This window comes from Pseudorasbora parva, chromosome 10 (genome assembly GCF_024679245.1).
Source record: "Pseudorasbora parva isolate DD20220531a chromosome 10, ASM2467924v1, whole genome shotgun sequence".
NCBI lineage: Eukaryota > Metazoa > Chordata > Actinopteri > Cypriniformes > Gobionidae > Pseudorasbora > Pseudorasbora parva.
The window spans coordinates 23,239,670-23,264,689 of NC_090181.1; the positions used below are offsets into that span (position 1 = coordinate 23,239,670).

Consider the following 25,020-nt stretch of genomic DNA (forward strand, 5'->3'; position numbering starts at 1 on the left):
TTCCAAGCCATCCGATTTCAACAAAAATATCTTAATTTGTGTTCTGAAGATGAACGGAGGTCTTACGGGTGTTGAAACGACATTAGAGCAAGTAATTAATGAGAGCATTTTCATTTTTGGGTAAACTAACCCTTTAAATGTGCTGCTAAACACTGAATTTGTCTTTCAAAACTTGCAAAATGGTGGCAGATTTATTTTTAGGAGGAGGAAAATGGTTGTGGGCCCTGCTGGGGAGAACGTTTCGTAAGAAACATACCAGTCTCCTGTGGGCCATTTTTTCACTGTGTGTTAGTGTACTGTACTGTGGGGGTCTGTATTTATCTGTGTGGAAACGTCTATATTTAAACTCACCCTTACTGTAATAGGCCTCACCCCAACTCTGTCTACAGACACAAGGGCTCCAGGAAGACTACAGTGCCAGAATGAGCACCAGTTGAGCTGCCTACCCAGACAACATTTTTAGGCATTTTTGGCAAGCTCACAATGCGAAGGTTGTTATGAACAGTAGGCAGAAAAGTTATGCTGCCTCATAAGAGACTTGATCTATGGCGTGTATCATAACAGATAAGGCAGCCTCAATGCACTGGATCTTACTCTGTATTTAAGGGGGGAAAGAAAATTCTATGAAAAAGTACTGATAGAAAACAGATAAATCTAAATCATAACGAAACAATGGTTCTTGAACAAAATAAGTAACATTATGTTAAGTCAAAGTTTTGCTTAGGTGAGACTAAGTATTTTCTGCTACATACACATTGTGTATGTTTACAATCTTAATTCAGTCAGTTATGAACGAATGTTAAATTCAAAGGTTTGGTACAGAGCCAGAAAGATCTCAATTCTCATTTTTGGACTATCCCTCAATAAAAGAAACCTGGCTATGTCTCTGAAGCACTGATGAACATAATGAATAACAGAGACACTTCGGCTGTCTCCCAATGGGCCGAAAGTATCAGATGGATGGGCAGAAATTGTTAGTGACATAAGCATTTTGGCAGTACATCTTTTGGAAACTCAAGCTGATAATGCGCGGATTATTTTGTCTTTTTCCCAGCAAAACTTCCTGAGTTCTCTCTATGTGCGCGCTATCTATCCATCTTTCAGAGGAGCAGAACCCAGGGTGCATATCTGAGAACTGAACCTAATAACAGAAGATCCCCGAGGAGGGTCTAAGGAGGGGGAATGAGCAGTGCCGCCAGAGGTCAGACAGAAATCCAAGACAAAACTCAAATTCGCTCCGATAATAACTTCAGTGGGATGCACAAAACTTAAAGCAATTTCCAGAAACGCCTACAAAACAAGCATAAAAACATGTAGCTTCCCTTGAACAGATGGACTAGTCAGGAAGAGAGGAAAAGCCCCCAAATGTTGGTGTGTTGACGAGACAGCGGACTTCCAGATAAGTCAGCAGTCTCAGTTTTGTTTGAAGATGGATAGAAATTCAATGGGCCTAATTGTGTGTGATACCAGGACAAAGCCTTAGCCTGGATGCCAGCCGAACCTAGCCCCGCCCACAAGATTTTTAGGTCGGGCAGTTCGGTCTGGCATCGCTCCATAGAGGAGTAATTATCCCTGAACAGAAACTGTTCGGACCAATGAAATCATCAGGGCGGGCTTTAGACGACGATGGACAGATGATAAACAGTAACGTAATCATGCACGTCATCAAAGGGGCTTGGATTATATTTACTCGAATCCTAAACGAAGAGCTTGTTTATATATGCATTCACCTTCAAAATTTCTCTCAAAGATGATGATCATGTTAGGTAAGTACTCTGTGTATCATTAAATCTTTTATTTTTTTACAACACCGGCTAAGATTTTTTATTCTACCGCGTGTGCAGACAGGGTTGCCAAGTTTTTACAACAAAATTCTCGGGGGGAAAAAATGGTGTTTGGGGGGTAAAATGTGTGTTATTCTGGCAAGATTGCCTGCTAAAATTCGCACTTATTGGTCTATATATCACATAATAGTCGCTTCAACCCTTGGACATAGAAAATAACTGTGGAAAAAAATAAGGACTGGGCAACACAGTGCAGTTGAGCTCTGTCTGTTGACATTTGACAATGCGTAGCTTCGTTGCTCTGATTGGTTATAGGTCTATCCAATTGAGGTCTTTCCTGGTTCGGTTGAAACACGCCCCATAATCACAGCCCAATGGAGCAGTTTCAGACTCATATTCTGACTAGAATTGAGTATGACCACGTCAGGCTAACAAAGCCTAACAAAAGTACAGGAAGTAAAGACTGTTCTCAACACAGGAAGATATATGCTATACAAGGGCTGACAAACTGAGATCACACACACGCACGCACTGTTCTCAGTTGATGACAAGATAAAAAATGGCACTGGTACTGTATATGTATGCATGTATGTTGTGCTTCTATGCACTTTGGGAGTTACAGAACATATTCCCACCCTAAGAGATCTCGCTGCTCACTGCAATGCCAAGTTGACAAGATGATTATCACAAAGCAGCTTCCTTCCCTAGGGAAGAAACCACCAAGAAACAACTTTTCAAGCTGGAGGCCCCTCCCACTCTTTCCAGAATGGCACCTCTGTTCCTCTCAACACGCTTCTGCCGTGCTGAAAAACCTGTGTTGCTATGGTAACGGTATCAGGGCTCGGAAATGGGAGGGAAAGCATTTTAAATCACCAGACCAGCCCAAGACTGAGACAGAGAATGGTTCGTTTTCACAAAAAATAACTATACTGGACTCCAGTTTCCTTCAATTTCCTACAATTAAATGGGAGTAGCAACATTTTATTTCATATTGTGATGTATATCTGAGTGAAACAAAAGAATTTAGGGCAGGGACTTGGTTAGATCCTTCGACTGTTGATTAGATGGAGGCAGATCTGAAAGCATGGTTTATGTAGATGAAGTAACTGGAGAGATCTGCATTTGTCACCAAGGAGAAGATAAGGTCAAGGTCAATAGCATGCATCTAGAAAAAAACTACATTAAATTTCATGCTGGCTTAAATTTACCTGCCACCTTACACTTATGACTGGATCAGACCATCCATTTTCACCAATCATTATAATCATTCTTAAGGGCGATTCATTACCCTTTCTTGGCAAGTGATTTTGTTTTCAGAATTTTTCATTTGCTGTACTATACAGGGGGCCGTACCCTAGAAAAGCAGCAAAGTGCCACATTGTGCTACATTTAAAATTCGAACGCAATGTTTTCTATAAGTGTATGTCTGTACGCACACTGGCGATGCCACTCGGCGTCTGTCCATGGCGCCCAGCTATGACTCAGAAGGCTGTTCAAAATCCTGCTGCGCCACAGACCATCAACATAGTTTTCACTTTCTTCATTTTATATTTGATCCCAAATCATTATGTCCATATTAACTTCAAAATACATTTAGTTTTCTATTCCTAGATTTACAGCTTGAATAAAGCCTAAAAATATAGGAAAAACTGTATTATAAACATAGCATTCTAAACTTTCATTTGCACTGTTGTCTTTTTTCATATATATAACCTCAGTGCAAAAGCATAACTTTTGACACTTGAGATTGCATTCACTTGCGTAAGTTTACATTCCCAACACATTTTCGTTGACTTCAATAGCATAGAGTAGCGTAACGATAGTGAAAAGGATGAGGGAAAAAAGCTATTAAAATACAAAAAGTTGAGAAATACCCTGGATTATATGCCACGAACCACAGATTCTTTAAAGACAGAATATGGAAATCAGATGAGTGAAGGAAGATTATTGATGTTATTGGATTCATTTCAGGTGAGTGTCAATTAATTCAGTTATATTATAACAAAAGTTCACATTAAAAAGCAAAAAATATAGAATAGGCAGTCTTCTGGATTCTAATGTATAAGACTATAAAAAGACTTTGTGAGCGACTCTGAGAAGCTTGACATCACTAATAAAAGCACAGCTGGAATAATAAATGAGCTAAAGCCGCAGCAGGCCGCCTTCAGAGACAACCGTCCAAAGATGAGAGACAGAACAGTAGATGTGAGCAGTAGCAGCACAGCTCTTCAGAGGTCTTTCCAAGCGAGAGACACCATGAGAAATGGAGGGAGAGGGAAATTTAAGAGCCGCCTAAATGAGATGTTCAGTGGTCCGAGTCTTTACCTTTATTACTTTAATTACACAAAGAAAGAGTAAAATGTCCTCATTTCTGGGAATAAAAAAAGACTTTAGGCTCTTTCTGTAGAAAATTAAAGCATGACTAACTCCAAAAAGCTATAGTGAAACTCCCTGAACATCAGTTTTTACTTTTTACTGGTTAACTACAACAAAGTTCCTACTTGCTGAGGACTGTATACTTCATATTAATACTGCTGAAAGTGGTGGAAGGAAAGACCGGATAGCAGGAGACTCTGAGTCTAAGATGTCACTGAATTGAGCAATAGAGGGAATATTAGATCATTTTCTGTGACAATTTACATCAACACAGAGTTTCTCTTGGGGCACAACAGTACAATGATTACACAACCTCGTAAATGTTGTGTTAAACTCCTTTTGCAATAAGTAAGTAATGTTTATGTATGATTACAATCTTGACAGTAGACCATGGCCACATGGTTTACTTGGAATCACAGTCAAAGTTATCATTTTGTTTAGGTATGGAAGTGTTTATGAAAAACACAACAAAAATCATTGACATTCTCAATCTCACCTAAATAGGCCATAATTATCTTAAAAGTAATTTTAAATGCACAGCCTCTGGGAATTGATTCTTCTTTTTCTTTCGGCGGTTCCCTTCAGGGGTCGCCACAGCGAATCATCTGCCTCCATCTAGTCCTATCCTCTCTATCCACTTCTCTCAGACCGACTACCTTCATGTCCTCCTTCACTACATCCATAAATCTCCTCTTTGTCTTCCTCTTGACCTCCTGCCTGGCAGCTCTAACCTCAGCTTCCTTTTACCAATATTCACTCTCTCTCCTCTGAACATGTCCAAACCATCTCAATCTGGCCTCTGTAACTTTGTCTCCAAAACATCTCACGTGCTGTCCCTCTGATGTACTCATTCCTGATCCTATCCATCCTCGTCACTCCCAAAGAGAACCTCCACATCTTCAGCTCTGCTACCTCTAGCTCTTCCTCCTGTCTTTTCCTCAGTGCAACTGTCTCCAAACCATACAACATCGCTGGTCTCACTACTCTCCTGTACACCTTTCCTTTCATTCTTGCTGGTACACTTTTATCACACAACAGACCTGACACTTTTCTCCACCCATTCCAACCTGCCTGCACACGCTTCTTCACCTCTTTTCCACACTCCCCATTGCTCTGGACTGTTGAGCAATGGGGTACTTAAAATCCTGCACCTTCTTTACCTCTTCTCCCTTTAACCTCACTACTCCACTTGGTTCCCTCTCATTCACACACACGTATTCTATCTTGCAGCGACTAACCTTCATTCCTCTTCTCTCCAGAGCAAACCTCCACCTTAAACAGTCACCGCAAAATCCTGCATCAGCGTCACTGTTCAGGAAGCACTTAGACATAAGGTGACATCCCAAATAGAATACGCAAGTGAGGATTATCTGTTGAAAACAATATCCTACCATTTCATCTTGAACCAACTCTAAATTGCCAAAGCTTCTCCGTGAGCCTGTGTAAATAGCAATTCACTGTCAGAACACTAATGTGCATCTGCACAATGTCTAATATGAAAAAGAGAGCGTTACCTTTAGCTACTGTAATAATATGGCTGCTGCGAAGTATTTACATGGATATTAATTTAATCGGTTGGGTATGTGGGAAGAAACCTCAAAAGAAGGCTATAAATCCAGTACAAAATCATCAAGGTTCCCTGAATAACAAAGTGTCAGACATGAGCGCATAGAGATCACATCTTTATCTTCAAAGTTCAAGTATCATTTCATTTCTGAAGCAGGTGGCCCAAGTATGATGCCATTCGCAGACTGCAAGGGGATTCATTTTTGCATTATATTATTTAAACCTGTCGATGACAGCCAAATATAATACAGCTGTGTTGCATCACAATGACTTCACGAGGAACGGGTTTTGCGTTAAACTGTTGAAAGAGAAAACAAAAATCAGTTTGGCCATATTCTAGGGGGGGACTGCTTTCAAATTTCAGCACACTCAAATCAAACCCACCTGGGTTCAGACAGATTAAGGTTCAAACATGGGTAATGTATTAGAGCTGGAATATAGCTCATCAGTTTCAGCAAACCAACGTTAAAGGGGTCCTTAATTGAGAAAATCTAATTGTCATTGATCTTTTGACAAATAAGATGATATTTTAAAGAATGTGTTGGTAACCAAACAGTTGACAGTAACATTGATTTCCATAGTATTTTGGACATCAATGGCTAGCGTGAACTGTTGAGTTACCGGCATCGTTCAAAATATCTCCTTTTGTGTTCTTTCTTTCTTTCTTTCTTTCTTTCTTTCTTTCTTTCTTTCTTTCTTTCTTTCTTTCTTTCTTTCTTTCTTTCTCTTTCTTTATTTCTATTTTGAACAACAACCAATACATTTTTTTAATAAAAATAAAGTAAAATATGAACATACAGCAATTGTATTTCATTCAGAATTTTGACTGGCACTGAGACCACTTGAGTGCTGACCTCTAAACAACCCCTGGTCACAGTATCATTCATACAAAAGCTCATTTGTAAGACATGTACTCCTTTTTTGACCTAAATACAGTTTACTAGACAGTCAAAGCATGCCTTTGTCATTGGCTGGATAGTCTATCATGAAATCCTCAGTTTTTAAATTTCTTTTGGTGAACAATCTTGACAATAAAGAGCCATAAAGAAAACTAAAGGTGGAGAGCAGATATCCTGTGAGGTTATCGTCCAATCCAATGTCCATGTCGCTGAGGGGGCAATGAAAGCATGAATAACTAGCTTTGAAGGTGCACCAGCTTTGCTATGACTCAAGCACCTCAAGGTCCCTAACAGAGAATAATGGCTAATTCAGAAAGACTGAAATCCCAGACATACCATCTACATGTACACAAGCCCAGTGTTGGCAATAGGGTGGTGAGATGTGCCTTTAGTCCAAAATGTACCCATGAGCAACAGAAAAGTGTTGGAAAAGAAGAGAGAGAGTCTCGGCTTGAGAGAGAAAATTTGTTGCGAGGTCTGGATGTCACTAAACAGACTAGATTTAAAAGAAGAATTCCCATTAAAGGTGCCCTAGAATGAAAAATTGAATTAACCTTGCCATAGTGAAATAATAAGAGTTGAGTAAATGGACATCACATACTGTGAGCCTCCTCCTTCATATGTAAATCTTGTGAATCAAAAACACCACGGAAAAATAAGTGCTTCTCAACATAAACCCAACCGTGATGCAAGCGTTGAGGATCATTTATATGCACACCCCAACATTTGCATCAGTCCAAACATGTTCATTGTCTGGCGGAACTGACGGTAACTGGGACTGCAAGTAAACAAGACACTGGAGGATAGTAAAAATGGCAGCTCTCATGACACGTTCAGGCTGTGCAGGAGACGTGAGGACTTTTCATATGTCAACAGTAATGGTTGAGGTTTCTTATAATCAGATTCCACAACAATTGATTTCAAAATCACTTGTTTGTTCGGCCCATTTCAAGCAAGCTTTGCTCAGCGTCTTAAACTGAAGAAAAGGGGCAAGCAGTAAGTAGTGATTTATCCACTTATTGACTAGCTGTTTAAACAATTTCTGATTAAATTGAAGTTTCTTAGAGAGACCGCATTGTGTCATTTTGTAAAAATATAAGTTATATATTTATATTTTTGAGAACTGAAGTAGGCCTATGATGTTTTTGCATGCTTGTATTTCAGATTAGGCTACATCACAGTCACTGCGTAATGTTAGCCTACATTGTGACTAACGTTATATAAACATGCAATATCGTTGACGAAAGAAGACAAGTCTAAAATGTAGACTGAATGACACTTAAAGCAGAACATCTTAAATGGAGATTGCTGAAATGCAGCTTACTTGTTTATTGGGGTTTTCAGATCCTCCGTGTGCATATGAATGCCATATTGGACATCATGTTTAGGAAAAACACCGGATAGTATACCTGTTCTTTTCACAGAAAAGCTCTGTTTGGGGGATTAAAAAAATTACTGAAATCTGGCAACCTCACGAACGCGAGCTTTTTCTCGTGCGCGGATCATCTGAAAACACCAATAAACAAGTAAGCTGCATTTCAGCAATCTCCATTTGAGATGTTCTGCTTAGTGTCATTCAGTCGGTTTGTGTTCGGTCAGGACTCACGAGCCGCTTCGCTGAACAGCTGAACTGCAGTGTGCTGTGAGCTGCTGAAATAAGCCAATCAGAGCAGAGCTCAACATTAATATTCATGACTCTTCAAAATAAGGCAAAAACAGAGCATTACATCCTAGGGACAATTTATAGGGTTGTAAATGGACCTGTAAAACTGTATCTGGTCAATTTTTGCCCTTAAATAAGCCACATACCCTCTATGTAGATATCAACAATTTAACGTATTGTTTCAAATCATTCTAGGGCATCTTTAAGAATAAAGATGTCCTAACTGTTTTATAACATGTTGACCGGTGAGCAATGAACAACGTAACTTTTTTCGACAGGACAGCTCAGGTAAATGGGAGGGATGACCTCCTCCTCTATTGGATGAAAGGTACACCCCTTTTCTTCCTTCTGTACTTTATCTTATTTGGAGAGATGCCCTGTAAGTCCTAATGGAAAATTCAACAGTAAGAGTGCAAAATGAACAAAAATAATTATTTTCTTAACAGACGATGACTTAATCTTGTAATAAAGTCTGCAAAGACCTAATTCCACATGTATTTATTTAGAGACATACATGAAAAGCAAGTACTCTGTTAAAGTCATTAGGCTCTTGTGGAACTAGAAGATTTATGGTGAGACAGTCACATAAACGCTGCAGCTATAAATTAACCCCAGCGGCCGACCCGCTTTAAATCAGAACAGTTCCACTTTCCAAACAGATTTGAGAGCTCAAGTTCAACCAGAACTAGCCAGTCCTTCCTGGAAACCATCCTGAAGTCAGTAGGATGACTTGAGCCAGTGCACATCTGCGTCACCATTAAATCATTCCGATTACGGCAGGTGCTTCACACACTTAAACCTTTTAGTGAATAAAGAGCCACATGAAGATCTCAAATGAGAGACAAACCTTTGGTCCAAATAATATTTTATCATCCTATAAACAGAAACTAAAAATGGCAGGTAACTTTGTTGTGTTAGATCTAGTCCAACAACAAAATCAGACAAAAAAAAAAAAAAAACTTCTGTCATTTACTTTTTATAATTAAATTATAAAGTCATTAGGGTCTTGTGGAACTAGAAGATTTATGGTGAGACCGTCACATAAACGCTGCAGCTATATGATTAAATTATATTTCTATTATGATTAAATTTTCATAATATAAAATATAAAATGATCTTCTGGATGGTTTCAGTATTACAAGTATTTGAAATTGCTTGTCAGGTGACATATTACAGATGATACACCCAACAAGCAATGAAAGGGATTCTCTCATTTCTCTGGAATTTATTACCAACCAAATCCATGTCAGATCATTGCTGAGACTGTGTGTATAAAATTACAGTTTGGCATATGACTTGCAACAAAAGGTTTCTTTGGTAGTTCTTTAATGTTACAAGGGGCATTTGTATTAAAATGTACTGTAAATGTCAAAGAAATGGAGCAGATTATCAAAAAACGGACATGATTATGTAACCTCAGCCTTTTTAGGGTTGAATTTGCAGTTGGGCTGTTGCGAAATATAGGCTTACCCTAACCTGGTGTGTGTGTGTGTGTGCTACACACGCACGCATGCCATTGACTTGGCCATTCTAACACCTGGATATGTTTATTTTTGAACTTCCATTGTAGATTTTGCTTTATGTTTTGGATCATTGTCTTGTTGGAAGACAAATCTCCGTCCCAGTCTCAGGTCTTTTGCAGACTCCATCAGGTTTTCTTCCAGAATGGTCCTGTATTTGGCTCCATCCATCTTCCCATCAATTTTAACCATCTTCCCTGTCCCTGCTGAAGAAAAGCAGGCCCAAACCATGATGCTGCCACCACCATGTTTGACAGTGGGGATGGTGTGTTCAGGATGATGAGCTGTGTTGCTTTTACGCCAAACATACCGTTTTGCATTGTTGCCAAAAAGTTCAATTTTTGTTTCATCTGACGAGAGCACCTTCTTCCACGTTTGTTGTGTCTCCCAGGTGGCTTGTGGCAAACTTTAATCGACACTTTTTATGGTTATCTTTAAGAAATGTTTTTTTTCTTGCCACTCCATAAAGGCCAGATTTGTGCAGTATACGACTGATTGTTGTCCTATGGACAGAGTCTCCCACCTCAGCTGTAGATCTCTGCAGTTCATCCAGAGTGACCATGGGCCTCTTGGCTGCATCTTTGATCAGTCTTCTCCTTGTATGAGCTGAAAGTTTAGAGTGACGGCCAGGTCTTGGTAGATTTGCAGTGGTCTGATACTCCTTCTATTTCAATATTATCGCTTGCACAGTGCTCCGTGGGATGTTTAAAGCTTGGGAAATCTTTTTGTATCCAAATCCAGCTTTAAACTTCTCCACAACAGTATCTCGGACCTGCCTGGTGTGTTCCTTGTTCTTCATGATGCTCTCTGCACTTTAAACGGACCTCTGAGACTATCACAGTGCAGGTGCATTTATACGGAGACTTGATTACACACAGGCGGATTCTATTTATCATCATTAGTCATTTAGGTCAACAGTGGATCATTCAGAGATCCTCACTGAACTTCTGGAGAGAGTTTGCTGCACTGAAAGTAAAGGGGCCGAATAATTTTGCACGCCCAATTTTTCAGTTTTTGATTTGTTAAAAAAGTTTGAAATATCCAATAAATTTCATTCCACTTCATGATTGTGTCCCACTTGTTGTTGATTCCTCACAAAAAATTACACTTTTATATATGTTTGAAGCCTGAAATGTGGCAAAAGGTCGCAAAGTTTAAGAAGGCTGAATACTTTCGCAAGGCACTGTATATACTAGGGGTTGCACCAACTAGTCGACTAATCGACTAGTCGACCTTAATGCTCTGTCATGACGCTTTAAGCTCGACGTCGACTAGTCGCTGGCCTATAGAGGGCGCAACAGGATAAACAATTTCCTGACATGCAGGCTCTGTTTTGAACAGGTTAAAATTACAAATTAATGCATACTCCAAGAGCTCTCCACAGCATGTTTGATTATACCATCTGGATGCTCTAAATTGATCGGGAGAATGGAGGCTTATTGTACAGGAAAGTTAATCATCACGCTAAACTGCGTGCTACATTGCAACACACACACACACATCACGCGGAGATCGCGCGCCTCACACAAAACCATTTAGTAGCGCAGAAATGTATCAACACTGTTCTGTGATTTATCAATAAAATAGCTTAGAAACTGAAAAGTTCTAGCATATATTTCTTGATAACAAACTCACAGCTTCACTATTAGTAGAGACGCTGGCAGGTAGAATTAATTCACACGCAATCACTTACTAATGCATTCATATACATGTAATCTTTATTGTGCTACTTATCTGTATCTTATTCAGAAATCTGTGAGAAATATAACGACCATAAGACAAAAGAACTGATACAAAAGCTGTTATGTAGGAGCAATAACCTTATGGGCAGTGCTGTATCATATGCCATAGCTGTGCACAAGAAGACCCGTGTTCGCGTCTCAGCTCAAGGCTCAGGCTTATTTGTTCATTAATGACATCATCAGTGACTAGTCGACGTCGACTCAAATTTCATCACATAAATGTCGACTTTAAAAAAATGGAAGTCGTTCAACCCCTAGTATATACATATACATATATATATACATACATACATGCACACACACACACACATACATACACACACACATATATATATACATTATATACATAATATATACATAAAGTATTCTAATATTCACAGCTTGGTAAAGCCCATTGAGTCAATTTTTGCAAAGACATAAGTGTTGTCACCTTGTCATATGAGCTTCACCTGTGACTAATAATGGATCAATTAGGTCTCAAGTGTGTATAAAAAGAACCCCAGTACGCTAGACCTTCACATCAACTGCAACTAGACCTCTGCAAACATGCCTAAGATTCACCCTGAGACTAAAGTTTTGATTATCAATAGGCTGAAGACCAGATCCACTGCTGATGTGGCAGACACCTTCAATGTGTCTCAGCGTCAAGTACAGAGGATAAAAAAAAGATTTGAAGAGACTGGAGACGTTTTTGACAAGCCCAGGTCAGGCAGACCCCACAAGACAACTGCTCGAGAGGACCGTTTGTTGGCTTGAAAATCCAAGGCCATTTTCCACTGCAGCAGAGCTCCACGAGACCTGGTCACCTGAAGTCCCTGTGTTTGGGACAGTTTGTCGGATTCTGTCTCGAAATGGCCTCCATGTTCGAATCAGTGCCCTGAAGCCAGCACTAAACAAAAGACAATTGAAAAATTGTGTGGCATTTGCCAAGGCCCACAGCCTGCTAAAAAGATGGACGCTGGAAAAGTGGCAGAAGGTGGATTTTTCAGATGAATCTTCTGTTGAATTACACCACAGTCGCCGCAAATATTGCAGGAGACCTACTGGAGCCAGAATGGATCCGAGATTCACCCAGAAAACAGTGAAGTTTGGTGGCGGAAAAATCATGGTCTGGGGTTACATCCAGTATGGGGGTGTGCGAGAGATATGCAGGGTGGAAGGCAACATCAATAGTCTAAAATACCAAGAAATCTTAGCTACCTCTTATATTCCCAACCATAAAAGAGGCCAAATTCTGCAGCAGGACGGTGCTCCATCGCATACTTCCATCTCCACATCAAAGTTCCTCAAGGTGAAGAAGATCAAGATGCTCCAGGATTGGCCAGCCCAGTCACCAGACATGAACATCATTGAGCATATGTGGGGTAGGATGAAAGAGGATGCATGGAAGATGAAACCAAAGAATATTGATGAACTCTGGGAGGCATGCAAGACTGCTTTCTTAGCTATTCCTGATGACTTCATCAATAAATTGTATGAATCCTTGCCAAACCGCATGGATGCAGTCCTTCAAGCTCATGGAAGTCATACAAGATATTAAATTTGGATCTCACAGCACCACAACTTAATTTGCTGACATATTTTTGTATTTGCAGTAAATTTGTTCAATTTCTGTATAGGCGACAAAACTTTTGTCTTGCCAAAATTTGACCTTTCTGTCTTAATTAAATGATAAATATTTTTTTCTATGAAAATTATTTATTTCAGTGCATTAAACATCATTTGGGAGGGTTTTAGCTTTTCATATGAGCTATTTCTAACACCAATGAATTAATTAAAAGTCAGGTTAATATCAGGTATTTCTAGAAAATAGATAAGCGACAAGACTTTTGTCAGGGACTGTATATGCTCAATAAGTGACAAAAAAACCCAGCATTTTCCCATTTACATGTTGTGATATGTATAGTTACATCATGTACTAAGACCGACAGAAAATGAAAAGTTGCAATTTTCTAGACTTGTCCAATATTTAAGAACTATTTATACTATTTTGAGTCTGCATGTGGCGGTGCTCATTTACAGAAGCCTGAATTTTAGCAGAGCTTCACTTGAAGAAGGCTCATCCTGACAACAAAATGGACATTTGCATGACTTTCTAACATACAGATGGAGAATATACCTGTGAAATGTAAGTTATGCACTGAGGAAAGCACCACATTTCAACTGCATTAAGCACAAGTATTTATCTGTCTGTCAGCACAATCTGACAGGGCAAGCTGCTTTAAACTATACATGTTAACTATATCCTTAGCAGTTATTTTGAAGCCCTTAATATAAAGCATGTTTAGGACTAATTGTATCATGCACTTTCCCTGCATCAGCTCATTCTGCGTACTCTATTTTTTTAGATGCGTTCGTATCAATCTTCTGTATATCGATATAAACAGTTTTGCCTCATTACAAATCCTTTCTAAAAAAATATATTGCTATATTGTACAAACTCAATATATCGCTTAGTCCTAATTTGCAGCAAAAATATTTTGGTCATACCACCCACTCCTAAAAGAAAAAGTACTGAACAAAAACAAATCATGAACTAAAGACACCTGCATTCCTGTAGCTCAAACAGTAGAGCATGGCAATAACGGCAAGTTTCCCAGAGAATGCACAGATAAAATGTATACCTTAAAAGAAAGCAAAAAATGCAAAAAAGTAAATGTGCTTCACTTCATTCAAATGATTCAATATTTGTAGACATTCAATGTGTGTGGCAAAGATAAAAAGCGGACAGTAAATAACCGTGATGTTTGCTGGGCACGTGACAACCATCTAACCAGCCTGCAGACTCCTGGATCCACATGTAGACTGGAAAGATGCCTGCACACACAACCAGCCAGTGGAGACTGGCATCAGCAGACTGTAGATCAGCAGAAGATGGAAAAGCTGTTGGAAAACAACGTCAATAAACTGACTGTAACATCTTTTATGATGTCAATGGCTATAAGAACACAGGTGTTGAATCAAACTGACCATGGGGTGCAATCAATCTGTCACGGAGATTAAGTAAATCTCTAAAGTGGAAGGAAAGGGCTTGTTTGTTCTCTGCCTGTATCGTCATAGCTGGTCTTTCGACCTTCAGGAAGACACAAGGACAAGCCCAGATCACGTCATGGACAGTAGTATGGGAAAATGACCAGAAAATTAGGGCATGTAACATGAGTATGCCAAAGAGAATGGAAGGGAAATTAAAACCTCACACTGTTGTTTCATAAATAAACTCTCACTGCTCAGACAAGGGAGGGAAAACAAATTCGATCTAAATCAGGTGCATATTTCTAAAGTGAATGAGCAAATGTCTCATTAACGTCTAATCCTCAGACTCTTAAATCTAAAGGGTCAGTAGAGAAAAGTCACCCACAGATCAAAGTAATGTATATATATATATATATATATATATATATATATATATATATATATATATATATATATATATATAAATTAAACTCATCTCATTCTGACTTTAAGGCATCTTTCTTCTCATCCAAACTACACTAACAGCATTTAAAGTGTTATACAAATATACAGCCCACTAGAACTGAAAGTCAAGACATGAATGTTTTAAATCGGCTTCTGTCCCACATATAATATCAACTGCGTTTTGCCTGCTTTACAAAGCATCACATCAAGCTGACACCGACATGCTTTCTGAACACTGCAGGTAAAAAACAAAACAGATGCTCTCTCATTCTGACAGAACTTGCAAGAAAGAACCTTCAAGCAAGAATTAGAGAAAGAGTGGGGAATTTATTCAAACCTGTAGAAGGGTGTTTCTTCAACTATTGACACCTTAAACTAAATTTCAGCAGTCATTACTCTAGTTTTCAGTGTCACAGAATCCTTTAGATATCATTTGAATATGCTTATTTGATGCACAAGTGGTGCTTAATATTTTTGTAACCACAATAAATGTTTTAAAAAGGCTAACAGAACCGCATTTTTTTGGAATAGAAATCATACATTATAAATGTTTTTACTTTTGGTCAGTTTAATGCATACTTGCTGGAAAAAAGTAAAAACCGTTGAATGGTAGTACAGGAGAGTTCTTTTTTCCCACCAGTGTCATGTCCACCACATCTCCAAAACAATTCCTCCAATTCTTTTGCGTTTTCTTTGCATTATTTGTAATAATTTATTCCAAGCTTAATGACACTACTGTCTCTTTGGCAAACAAGTACACTAACTTTAGAAAATAATTTATTCAAATTCTGTGAGGATTTAATGACAGACATATATAAATCATGTTCACAACATTTTTGAAATTACTATTCATATAATCATAGTTTAAAATAAAAACAATATTATTTATAGCTTACTGAAATTCTGACCCAGACTAAAACTAAATCTATACATAAAAGCCATTTGAAGAGTAGCCAAATCTGAATGAAGGCATGGTACAAAGTTAATGTGCTCTTTCTATGGCAAAAAGAAAAGTTCAATTAGTAAAAATCAACCCCTGAGACATAAGTGCCCAAAGTGTAAAAAACACTCACACAAAATGACATCATGAACAACAGCAGGCGACACGACCGCCCCATGTCCAGGCTCAAATTAGCCACTGTTGACTGAAATATTCTCAAGATGTGCAGACCTGGCATTGCCCTATGGAGACGCCCATCTCTGTGAACAAAAGATTTATGAGCGCAGGTGCTCACCTTAGATCTGACAGGACACACTGCCCTGGAAAAGCCAATGTGTTCGCACTCGGCTGCACTGGATTTAGGCACACGGTGCAGCCAACAGTGCACTGCCCTTGGCCAGAGGACATCGGTGAGATCAACATAAGTATCGGCCTCATGGGTAACAAGCGAGGAAACGACCCAATCCAACCAAACAAACACAAGCTCGCATTACATACATAATGCCATCACTACGTTGACCTAGTGTAGGAGGGACTGAGATCCGCTGATGGGGGTTCAATGATCATCGGAAACTAAACCTCTGACACAAGCTCAAACGTCCCACCCTGGAGGTGACCGCATGTGGTCTGCTGGCCAAAACAGCTGGAAAGTGCTGACAGATAGAGGAAGTACAAACTGCCCAGGTGGTTTTGCCAACTGCTGGGCTCGCTTTTGACAGTGACTAGTAGAGATGCTTCCACCCATGACATCACGAAACAAAGAGATCAGACCAGAATAGCCTCAAAACCTCTATGATTCATCTCAGATGAGGAACTCTTTGAAACTGAAGCGGGTTTGGCACTTACGAGGGGGGATTTTGATCCGAATGATGTTACTCTTCCCACGGCCAAGACCAGCGGTTTAGGAGAAGGACCAAGAAGAGAAATAAGACAGCAGTCTGAAGCAAAATCCTTTTAAAAATGATGAAAATGGCTTAAAATGAAGCTGAACAAATAAACAAAAAAGCTTTAGTGAGTGATCTCATCAAACTCATTATTTAAAGAGCTAGCATCCCTGGACATACAGTCAACTAAAAAAGGTTGCTCAAACCTGATTTACCAATTAAGTGTGATCCAGAACCATGCTTAATATGCATCTGGGAACACAGCCAAACATGGTATTGGATTGATTTCTGAAAGCATATAAACATTGGTGTCAGTACGGGATAGTGTATGATGCAACAAATGCCTATTGATGCCCAAAAGATCCTAGTAATGCGCATTGACAAATAAGCCCTAAATGATTCATCACTTAAATTATGAGATTGTTCATTCAATACACTCATTGTCAGCTGTATGTGCAACAGTATGAGGTCAATCAATGGCTCGATCATTAAACCCAGAGAAACTCACCACCAAATGTCATCCATTGGGCAACGGGACATTTATGCAAAGAGTTATTACAATGAGCTCTCATAAACACACATAACCGCAAACACAAAAAGAACACATCCTCATCCTTTGAGGGAGTGTACGTCAATGTATTTTTTTCTGACAGCACACATTTTTATCATCCTCCCACCCTTCACGAAATGATTAAATGAGAGGAAAGAGGTGTTTGCAGCATTAAACGGCTGGGCTATGAAAGTATTCCCTGCTGTTCCTACAGAAGTGCTAACTCAGCCACGAACACGTCCCCTTCCCTGGCTTCCCTGAAAAGACCTCATTTTGAGGATGAAGAAAATAAATAATCCTGACATATAAATGATAGTCCCCACCCATCGTTACGCTCCATCTCACTGGTTATTCTTGGATAGTTCCAGTACTATAATGCAGGTTAAATAGGAAATGCTGTATAGCTCATGCATTTAAAAACGAAACTCAGTAAAACTAACATCCAGAAACGACATTCAGGGAGTTTAATAGCACATAGTACAAAAAAATAGCCTGGCACACACCAAACTACTGATGAACATTGTTATTATAGCTCGGTTATTATAGCTTTTTTACCTTTGAAATTAACCAAAACCTAATCAGAAGACTGCTGCTTGCATTTTCTCAAAATGAATCACCCAATTAGACAACTACAGAGAGAAGAAGTCACATCATGACTAATTTTCATATCATAGTCTTCTTTTGGAGGATGTAGATGTAAGAATTTGTATAAGAATTATGTTAACAACTCAATATTTTTTTAATAATCAATAGTAAATTCAAATATTCATAAATGTTCATATAATAAAAAAGAGACTGAAAAATACTTCTACAGCATTTAGCCTATTAAACTTAGTATTATTTTCAACATTTACTAATACAATATTAAAATAAAAAGTTGCATTTATTAACATTAGTGATGCACGTAGAACTAAAATGAACAAACAAATCGTTTTTATTAACTAATGTTAACAAAAGCCCCATTCGCCCGGGATTAGTATTATAGGGACCTCTGGTGATTTGTAATAATTGCAGAGAACGTCTGTGATCTTAATCCCGTCTGAATCGGCCATATCTGTAAAAATTACCCCGCAAATTACCTATCATATTTCGCTGCACACCGAGGTCCTGTGATAATATTAGTCCCGTGCGAATCGACATCTCTGTGATTTGGCCAGGATTAGGCGGATCGTATATAATTTTTGCAATTTTTTTGTTTCTGTTAGCATTTCCACCTTTATCTTTCACGAAGAATAAAGTCTGCAATTCATAATGCGCACCGTTATGAATTCCCGTGCAGCCGCATGGATTATACTTTCACTTTAGAATGAGTATCAATTTGGGAGTAAACTGATTGAATGGTGTGTTTAATATTAACATCAATACTGTTCTTAATGAAAAACAGAACAGAACAGTACAATGACAAGCTTGTTTAAATAGGTGCTTTTACATTTTGTTTTGAAACTGAATCTTCCGCCGTGTGTCAGCTTCTCACTCATGATAAATTAAATCTGACTCCTGCCGCTGGTCTGTGCTCAGTTCATGGAGTCTGTTCGATAACTGAACAAAATTATGTTTATTTATTACTATAAAATAATCAAAACGATATTGATGCCTGTTTATGATTTCATACAGCTATATCTATAACAAAGTCTTGACATCATATCTGGGAGAAGTCAGTAAATTCGAGTAAAATCACAGGCTTTGCTTATCCCGTGCAAATGTGCCACGCAAAATTTAGATGTGGGGGAGTAATTCCTAAATCATAGAGGTCCCTAGATAATACTAATCCTGTGCCAATAGTGCTAAATACTAACTCTTTCACTGCCAAGGAAAGAAAGTTCGGTGTTTTCACTGTTATACGGTAAGGGACACTATATCCCCATTCGCACGGGACTAGTATTGCCTGAGGACCTCGTTTGATTTGTAATAATTGCAGAGGTTTTCTGTGATCTTAATCCCATGCGAATCAGCCACGTCTATAATTTGTAACGTAAAAATTCCCCCGCAAATGACCTACCATATTTTGCTGAACACAGAGGTCCTGTGATAATATTAGTCCCACGCGAATCGGCATCTCTGTGATTTGGCGGGAATGTATATAAGGTATTTGTTTCCTGTGCAAGTTTTTATTATCTTTCACAGAAAGATAACATTTTCCACCATAGACATTTTGCAAAAAGAGAAAGCTGAAAAGTATCAGAAGAGCGAAAAGAAAAAGATTGTTCAGATGGCAACGGATGACATGTATTGCAGCATGCGGTAAGGAACATTCTTCAGTTTTTGATATCATACAGCTAATGTTAGACCTATAATGAAAATAAATGTCCAAGCCTTGACGTCATATCCAGGAGATATACATGTCATATATTTTCAAATGATGAAAAGAATACATTAAGCAAAAGCAGAGGCTCTGTTCTTCCTTTAGACATATTGCATATCCAGATTTTCATTTTTAAAAAAACTAGTCGGGGGGGGGTGATTTTTTTTTTTTTTTAAACAATGTTAACCTGATGAGACGAGTATTGCATACAGTTTTAAAATGATTCCATTTTCCCAACCATACCAACCATTACAAATACACAACCAGTCCCAACCATAAAAACCACACAAATAATCATTATTTCATCTCATTCTAGTGTTTATGAGCACAAATTCATCAACTACAATGAATTTTAAATTGAATTATGTCGAGAGGCAAAGGATGTCCTCACCCCAAACTGACTCATAGACCTATTCTACACCATTAATTTGGTTTCCAAGAAGCTTAAAATATGGACTCTAGAGTTCATGCAGAAAGCAGAGCTCCATCAGGCACAGGAAACTGCTGTTTGAACTCTTTGCTCGAAGTGTAGATTATTTTTCCAGAGGGACCTGACTCTTAACAGCTTTTGCCGCATATGATGCAAACCTCTGGGTCAGACTCTGGAGACATTTTTCCTCCTCGTTCCCTTTTTACTTCTCATTCCAATCCATCACACTGCTTCGCCCCGTCAGTCAGAGCCACGCACCTTAAGCAAACCTGAGATTGGCATATCTGATGACTTACGGTGACGGTGTTGACACATTCGAATTGGCTTAGAATTGTTTGCTAAAGCTGTCAGACACAGTCAAGCCTTCCACAGATGGAGACCCATATTTCACAGTAACACACCTAAATGGGTTCCTGAACACTCTGTGATTTTAAAAGGTGTTGATTAGGAGGGTTTAACTTCAAGGAGAGACCACCAACTCCTCAGCGCCACGGCCATGAGAACAGGTGCGTGTATTTGTCAAAGCGTAGGAACATGTCCTGTCAAGGTTAAAGTTGTCTGGGAAAGTCACTTAATACTTTCTTGGGGAAAATTTCTAACTGGCCGTAACACAAAAACACTAGAAAAGAACGGACCATATTCCAAGACGTGGGAGAGTTTAAGAGAGAAGTGCACACAGCAGAATGAGAGATCAGAGGACTCACTTCATTGCACATACAAATAAAGATATCAAGCTTTGAACAACGAGGAGAGGCGGAACAGACGAGGTCCTCCGAGAGCCAGAGAAAGGCAACTTCTAATGAATGCAAATAGATTCAGAGTCCGTGAAGACGGGTAGGGCAGTAACCCAAGTATAAATTAGAAAAGAAAACAACTTAGGAGGAGGACAAGCTAAAACATCACTCTTGAAAATGAGCTAAATAACTGTTAAAGAGGATTAGACAAAGTTGAACAAGTGCGGCTTCAGATTGTTTGTGTGCAAATACAGCAGAAGAGGACAGAAAGACAAAAAAAGTGAAATACAATGGTATAGATCATGTTTCATGGCAATACAATAATATGTTAATTCAGTATACACACATACCACCTTATAGCTGAATATTATATATATATATATATATATATATATATATATATATATATATATATATATATATATATATATATATATATATATAAACTCAGCAAAAAAAGAAACGTCCTCTGACTTTCAACTGTTTTTACTTTCAGTAAACTTAATGTGTGTAAATATTTGTATGAACACTAAAAGAGTCAACACCATAAGACATAAACTAAAAATGTTTTACAGACATGTGACTAACAGAAATAGAATAATGTGCCCCTGAATGAAGGGAGGCTCAAAATCAAAAGTATCAGTCAGTATCTGGTGTGGCCACTAGCTGCTTGAAGTACTGCAGTGCATCTCCTCATGGACTGGACCAGATTTGACAGTTCTTGTTGTGAGATGTTACCCCACTCTTCCACCAAGGCACTTGCAAGTTCCTGGACATTTCTGGGGGGAATGGCCCTAGCCCTCACCCTGCGATCCAACAGGTCCCAAACATGCTCAATGGGATTGAGATCCGGGCTCTTCGCTGGCCATGGCAGAACACTGACATTGCTGTCATGCAGAAACTCATGCACAGAATGAGCAGTATGGCTGGTGGCATTGTCCTGCTGGAGGATCATGTCCGGATGAGCATGCATAAAGGGTACCACATGAGGGAGGAGGATGTCTTCCCTGTACCGCAAGGCATTGAGATTGCCTGCAATGATAACAAGCTCAGTCCGATGGTGATGTGATATACCGCCCCAGACCATGACGGACCCCCCACCTCCAAATCGATCCCGCTCCAGAGTACAGGCCTCGGTGTAACGCTCATTCCTTCGACGATAAACACGAATCCGTCCATCACCCCTGGTGAGACAAAACCGTGACTCATCAGTGAAGAGCACTTTTTGCCACTCCTGTCTGGTCCAGCGAAGGTGGGTTTGTGCCCATAGGCGGCGTTGTTGCTGGTGATGTCTGGTAAGGACCTGCCTTACAACAGGCCTACAAGCCCTCAGTCCAGCCTCTCTCAGCCTATTACGGACAGTCTGAGCACTGATGGAGGGATTGTGTGTTCCTGGTGTGACTCGGGCAGTTGTTGTGGCCATCCTGTACCTGTCACGCAGGTGTGATATTCGGATGTACCGATCCTGTGCAGGTGTTGTTACACGTGGTCTTCCACTGCGAGGATGATCAGCTGTCCTTCCGGTCTCCCTGTAGCGCTGTCTTAGGCGTCTCACTGTGCGGACACGGCAATTTATTGCCCTAGCCACATCAGCAGTCCTCATGCCTCCCTGCAGCATGCCTAATGCACGTTCACGCAGATGAGCAGGGACCCTGGGCATCTTTCTTTGGGTGTTTTTCACAGTCAGTAGACAAGTCTCTTTAGTGTCCTGCGTTTTTAGAACTGTGACCCTAAATGCCTACTCTCTGTAAGCTGTTAAGGTCTTAACGACCATTCCACAGGTGCATGTTAATTAATTGATTATGGTTAATTGAACATGCATGGAAAACATTGTTTAAACCCTTTACAATGAAAATCTGTAAAGTTATTTGGATTTTTACCACATTATTGTTGAAATACACAGTCCTGAAAAAGGGACGTTTCTTTTTTTGCTGAGTTTATATATATATATATATATATATATATATATATATATATATATATATATATATATATATATATATATATATATATATATATGACTGTATATATATATGTATATATATATATATATATATATATATATATATATATATATATATACAGTCCCTGACAAAAGTCTTGTCGCTTATCTATTTTCTAGAAATACCTGATATTAACCTGACTTTTAATTAATTAATTGGTGTTAGAAATAGCTCATATGAAAAGCTAAAACCCTCCCAAATGATGTTTAATGCACTGAAATAAATAATTTTCATAGAAAAAATATTTATCATTTAATCAAGACAGAAAGGTCAAATTTTGGCAAGACAAAAGTTTTGTTGCCTATACAGAAATTGAACAAATTTACTGCAAATACAAAAATATGTCAGCAAATTAAGTTGTGGTGCTGTGAGATCCATGTATGACTTCCATGAGCTTGAAGGACTGCATCCATGCGGTTTGGCAAGGATTCATACAATTTATTGAAGTCGTCATCAGGAATAGCTAAGAAAGCAGTCTTGCATGCCTCCCAGAGTTCATCAATATTCTTTGGTTTCGTCTTCCATGCGTCCTCTTTCATCCTACCCCACATATGCTTAATGATGTTGATGTCTGGTGACTGGGCTGGCCAATCCTGGAGCATCTTGATCTTCTTCGCCTTGAGGAACTTTGATGTGGAGATGGAAGTATGCAATGGAGCACCGTCCTGCTGCAGAATTTGGCCTCTTTTATGGTTGGGAATAAGAGGTAGCTAAGATTTCTTGGTATTTTAGACTACTGATGTTGCCTTCCACCCTGCAGATCTCTCGCACTGGATGTAACCCCAGACCATGATTTTTCCGCCACCAAACTTCACTGTTATCTGGGTGAATCTCGGATCCATTCTGGCTCCAGTAGGTCTCCTGCAATATTTGCGGCGACTGTGGTGTAATTCAACAGAAGATTCATCGGAAAAATCCACCTTCTGCCACTTTTCCAGCGTCCATCCTTTTAGCAGGCTGTGGGCCTTGGCAAATGCCACACGGTTTTTCAATTGTCTTTTGTTTAGTGCTGGCTTCTGGGCACTGATTCGACCATGGAGGCCATTTCGAGACAGAATTCGACAAACTGTTCTGGTTGACACAGGGACTTCAGGTGACCTGGTCTCGTGGAGCTCTGCTGCAGTGGAAAATTGGCTGGCCTTGTATTTTCGAGCCAACAAACGGTCCTCTCGAGCAGTTGTCTTGCAGGGTCTGCCTGACCTGGGCTTGTCAAAAACATCTCCAGTCTCTTCAAATCTTTTTTTTATCCTCTGTACTTGACGCTGAGACACATTGAAGGTGTCTGCCACATCAGCAGTGGATCTGATCTTCAGCCTCTTGATAATGAAAACTTTAGTCTCAGGGTGAATCTTAGGCATGTTTGCAGAGGACTAGTTGCAGTTGATGTGAAGGTCTAGCGTACTGGGGTTCTTTTTATACACACTTGAGACCTAATTGATCCATTATTAGTCACAGGTGAAGCTCATATGACAAGGTGACAACACTTATGTCTTTGCAAAAATTGACTCAATGGGCTTTACCAAGCTGTGAATATTAGAATACTTTTTGAAAGTACTTAACAGTTTTTCACTGAAACATTATCACAAAAGTTGGTGGGATTAAAATGAGCCATTTCTTGTAAAAAAAATCTTGATTAGAAATATATTTAAGCGGCACTTTAGGTCAATTTGTACACAAGCGACAAGTCTTTTGTCAGGGACTGTGTGTATATATATATATATATATATATATATATATATATATATATATATATATATATATATATATATATATATATATATATATATATATATATAAGACATGTGCCGATTTTCGATAATGCGATTTATCACGATAATGAATATGCACGATATTGTTATTGTGGGCACTTTAAAATATCGTAAATAATAATTTATTAACAATTTATAATTTTTTTTATAATGCACTCAAGAATACTTTGCCCATCAACCGTATAAATGCTCAACACCGCTGTATTCTGCGTCAAAGGGACACGCTCAGATATAAACAAGCCCAACGTGCGTTTGCACATGACTGAACCGGTGAAGGAGACGTGCTGCTGAAGTGCCGCTCAGTGACAGCAGAGGGCGCTGATGAACTGCAGAATGAAGTCGGTTACCCCGGAAACCAGCAAACAAACAAAAAAACGCGTGTAGTTTTTAAAACAGCCATTCGTTTTTGTAATCTCAATGTTGTTCATCACAGCACCAAAT

General features: G+C 39.1%; 2 protein-coding genes across 2 annotated transcripts in view; both read right to left on the reverse strand.

The window, feature by feature from the left end:
• ttc27 (tetratricopeptide repeat domain 27) overlaps window positions 1-25,020 on the reverse strand; it is a 133,259-nt gene that overhangs the window by 51,412 nt on the left and 56,827 nt on the right. The gene's annotated exons all lie outside the window — the stretch shown is intronic.
• LOC137090654 (uncharacterized) lies at window positions 21,638-22,707 on the reverse strand. The gene is made up of 2 exons (XM_067454600.1): window positions 22,013-22,707; window positions 21,638-21,939 (listed from the first exon to the last, which is right to left on the reverse strand). The coding sequence occupies exons 1-2, from the start codon at window positions 22,465-22,467 to the stop codon at window positions 21,759-21,761; spliced, it is 636 nt and encodes a 211-aa protein (XP_067310701.1). The 5' UTR covers window positions 22,468-22,707; the 3' UTR covers window positions 21,638-21,758.

Coding starts and splice junctions, on each gene's coding strand:
- LOC137090654 (XM_067454600.1), bottom strand. CDS start 22,467: ATGCCCAGGGTCCCTGCTCATCTGCGTGAACGTGCATTAGGCATGCTG. Junction 21,940..22,012: donor AAAGTGCTCTTCACTGATGA/GTCACGGTTTTG, acceptor CGTTACACCGAG/GCCTGTACTCTGGAGCGGGA.